This window comes from Myotis davidii, unplaced genomic scaffold (assembly GCF_000327345.1).
Source record: "Myotis davidii unplaced genomic scaffold, ASM32734v1 scaffold3, whole genome shotgun sequence".
Classification (NCBI taxonomy): domain Eukaryota; kingdom Metazoa; phylum Chordata; class Mammalia; order Chiroptera; family Vespertilionidae; genus Myotis; species Myotis davidii.
The window spans coordinates 1,943,117-1,947,084 of record NW_006295062.1 but is presented as its reverse complement, the minus strand read 5'-3'; the positions used below and the strand labels follow the sequence as shown (position 1 = coordinate 1,947,084).

The 3,968-nt window shown below is 33.1% G+C and overlaps 1 protein-coding gene across 8 annotated transcripts in view; it reads right to left on the bottom strand.

The window, feature by feature from the left end:
* The window catches only part of PTPN4 (protein tyrosine phosphatase, non-receptor type 4), a 219,190-nt gene that overhangs the window by 105,752 nt on the left and 109,470 nt on the right, over positions 1 to 3,968 (bottom strand). For all 8 annotated transcript variants that reach the window (XM_006769670.2, XM_015567781.1, XM_006769673.2 and 5 more), the window contains one exon: positions 730 to 902. In XM_006769670.2, coding sequence (XP_006769733.1) covers positions 730 to 902 — 173 coding nt within the window. The remainder of the gene's footprint in view (positions 1 to 729; positions 903 to 3,968) is intronic.

The following is a 3,968-nucleotide window of genomic DNA, read 5'->3' as shown; positions in this document are numbered from 1 at the left end:
AGAGAGAAACATTGATCAGTTGCCTCCTGCACTATTGGGCATCGAGCCTGAAACCTGAGCATGTGCCCTGACCTCTTGGTGCATGGGACAATGTTAAAATTTCAACAATTCTGTTTGAGTTGCTACTGAATTTTGGGGGGGAGGGGAAGGCACGCATTTTAAATAGAATACCCTGTATGAAGCCTAATGCTGTTATTTTTATCTGATTAGCTACCCCCCAAAGATTGTTGCCTTCAGGAAAAAAATAAAAGCTATCACAAATAAAAAATACAACAATATTAGGAAAAGAACATAGGGCTACTTTTCAGTTATTAAATCTGATTTTGTATAACAGCTGTTTTGAACTCTTTACAATAAAGGATTTGAGAACTCACACATAAAAAAATCAAAGTATTAGTATGCTTATGCAGAAAACAGCGTACAAATAAAAGGTGTCTTGGAACAAAGAAGTTTTCTTGTAAATATTTATAAAAACAGTAGAAATTATAACATTTCTAGAATATAAATAATTAAATATCATTCATTAACTATAGGAACTAATGAAATGAAATAAAGTCAATGAAACAAGTTTCTCACAAGAACCTACAGAACTTTTTATTGATATAGTTATGGAGATTTTGATTCTGTAGGTATCTATGAGTAACAATTCTATGGTTCAATAAACTATACCTTTAATTTAAAGGGAGGAAAAATCTAGCAATGCAGCATTAATGCATAAGCAATACTTACCAGTACCGGAATTTTGAACCTAACGTAAAATAATGTGCAAAAAAATTCTTTTGAGGTGGAAGGGGTCTGTCCAAACGGAAGAAGGTGTGATGTTCTACACAAGCTTTCCACAAATTTTTGCATGCTCTGTAGTTCACCATATTAAATCCCAATAAGGTTTCTCTGGATTCATGCTGTAATAAATAACAAAAAGCAGAGAATACCAGGAATATATCAAGATCAATGCTCCATTTACTTTTTATAGGTAAATATTCTAGCCTTACAAACATTAATCACTCGTTTATTTTGTTGTTGTTATTATCCAATAAAAAAAGCAACAAAATAAATGGAAAGGTTTCTAAAATGTGGTCCTTATTACAACTCTTAGTTTTACTTTAGAACATAGTTAGAAATAAGTTTAAAAATTGATGTATCTTTTTCAAAACTTTCTAGCTCTAATTTGTTTCAAAATATAATAATGGCCCTGTCAGGTTTTCCCAATGGTTAGAGCGCTGGCCTGTGCTCTGAAGGGTTGTGGGTTTGATTCCTGGTCAAGGGCACGTACCTGGGTTGCAGGTTCCATCCCTGGCCCTAGTTGGGCATGTGCAGGAAGCAACCAATCTCACACTGATGTCTCTCTCTCTCTCTCTCTCTCTCTCTCTCTCTCTCTCAAGAGCAATGGAAAAAATATCCTCAAGTGAGGATTGACAACAAAAACAAAAATAATAATCTTGGTTGCCCTAGCTGGTTTGGCTCTGCAGATAGAGCACTGGCCTGTGGTCCGAAGGGTCCCAGGTTCGATTCCAGCCAAGAGTACATGCCCAGGTTGCGGTGTCGATCCCCAGTAGGGGGCGTGCAGGAGGCAGCCGATCAATGATTCCCATCATTGATGTTTCTATTTCTCTCTCTCTCTCCCTTCCTCTCTGAAATCAATAAAAATAAATAAAATAAAAAATAATAATAATGCTGGCCAATAAATTAAACTTTAAGATATGTCATCACATCCTTTAATATCTCTAAGCTTACAAATCTGTTTAAGTGCTAAATTAGTAGATAAAAATATTCAGCACTTCTAAACACTATTATGAAACTCAAATTACAATTAAAATAAGTTGCAACAGAATGGAGCATTTCTTTAATTTTTCTCTATAAGTTTGATTTAAATAGCTTCATTGAAATTAGCTATATAAAGTGAGGCACATATGTCATAAGTGTACAGCTCTGATTTTCACACAATAAATGCAATCATTTAACCTCAAACCAGATCAAGAAATGATCATTACTAGCACCCCTGAAGTATCCTTGTTCCCGACTTTCTACCGGATTACCTTGTTTATGAACTTTATATGCATGAAATCATACATATATTATCTTTTGTTTTTAGGTCTGACTTTTATTTGATATTATATTTCTATATTCTATTCATCCATATAATTATGAAGCAGTGATTCACTCATTTTCATTATACACAGCATTCTATCATATGAACATACCACTATTTATATATCCATTTATTGTTGATAGACATTTGATGTTTTCAATTTGGGTATGTATAAATATTGCTATTTACAGTATATTCCTGCATGTTGTCAGATGCACACATGTGCATATTTCTGCTGTTGGATCAAAGATATGTATGTGTCCACCTTTAGCAAATAATACCCAACTGTTTCCTGAAATGTTAAATATATATATACCTTCCTACCAGCAGTGTGGTTCCATATACTCATCACTGATTTATCAGTATTTTCATTACACTATTCTGGTGGATGTGAAGAAGTATCCCATTTTTGTTATCATTTGTACTTCCCTGATGATTAGTGAGGTTCAACATCTTTTCATGTTACTGGCCATGTGGATATCCTAATTTCTGCAGTGTCTGTTCAATCCACTAACATATTTTTAGATTAGATTGGATATACAACCCAGGATGTGGTGTGTGTGTATTAAATATATAGTCTGTGATACTTCACTCTCTTAATGATGTTTTTTGATGAATACAGTTATTAATTTTAACACAGTTCAGGTTATTGAATTTTTCTTTTAAGATAGCTTTTCTTCTCTGTCCAATTAAAGAACTCTTTGCCCATCAAAAGGTCATAAAGATATTTTTTCATAACTAAAATATAGTAAAATGCCCAGATATAAATATTAAATTACTGTTAGAAGATAATATGCTTAAAATATCACTTCTAGATCATCAAAGAATTCTTAATTATTCTTAAGGGTTGCTTTGCAGGCATTACATAGTTACATGTTATACCACATACCACAAACAATGAAAAATGACAGAGAATGTCTCAGAATATGACTGCAGTAACTGTTCTGTGCTCCCTCTTTTGACACTTAATTTCAAAGTCTATATATGATTCTGACATTCTACCAATAATATTTGGAATGTAACAAACTTTCCCACACATATTGTAAACAATAGATATGCTAAATGTGGTACTGAGAGATAAGTAGATTCTATAAAGTTTGGGTATTTAAAAACAAAGAGATATTTCAGAGAGAAAACATTAGAAGGCACAATTCGGCAGAATATGTCTGTCTACAGTCTTTAATCGATTGTTAGTTGACTTTTTGTTATTGATATTATCTGAGGCAACGGTTGTGAGGATTAAATGATATGCAAATGATTGGTTTATTACCAGGCACACAGTAAGGCCTCAATAAATGTTAGACACTATAAGTACTGTTATGATGAGTAATAACAATAGTACTATAATGGGAAGCAAATTAGAAAAGTTGACTTCTTTACTGTCTTCTACCCATATAAGGTAAAATATCTGTTTGTTCTCCAGTTTCCAGATAAGACATATTTTATTCCTCTAAGCATTTATTGAAACATGTAAAAAATGTTCATAAGCAGCATTAACAATAATAGCTACAATCTGGAAATGACAAAACTGTTCACTAACGTAAGAATAACTATTTATGGTATATTCATTCAGTAGAATACCATACAGCAATGGAGCAAACTATTGCTAGTAGTTCAAAAACATGGATGAACTTCATAATGTTAAGAGAGAAAAAGGAGAACATTCTATAGAATTTCTTTGAAGTTCAAAAATAAACAAACTAATCCATGGTGATACAAATAAGAGTAATGTTTGCCTTCTGGAAGGGTTAAGCACTGCAAATGGGCATCACCTCTATTAGCAATAATACCAGCTTCTGGGGTGGTGATAATGTTCTACATCTTAACATTATGTATCATACTAGAGGCCCGGTGCACAAAAACTTGTGCACCCCAGGGC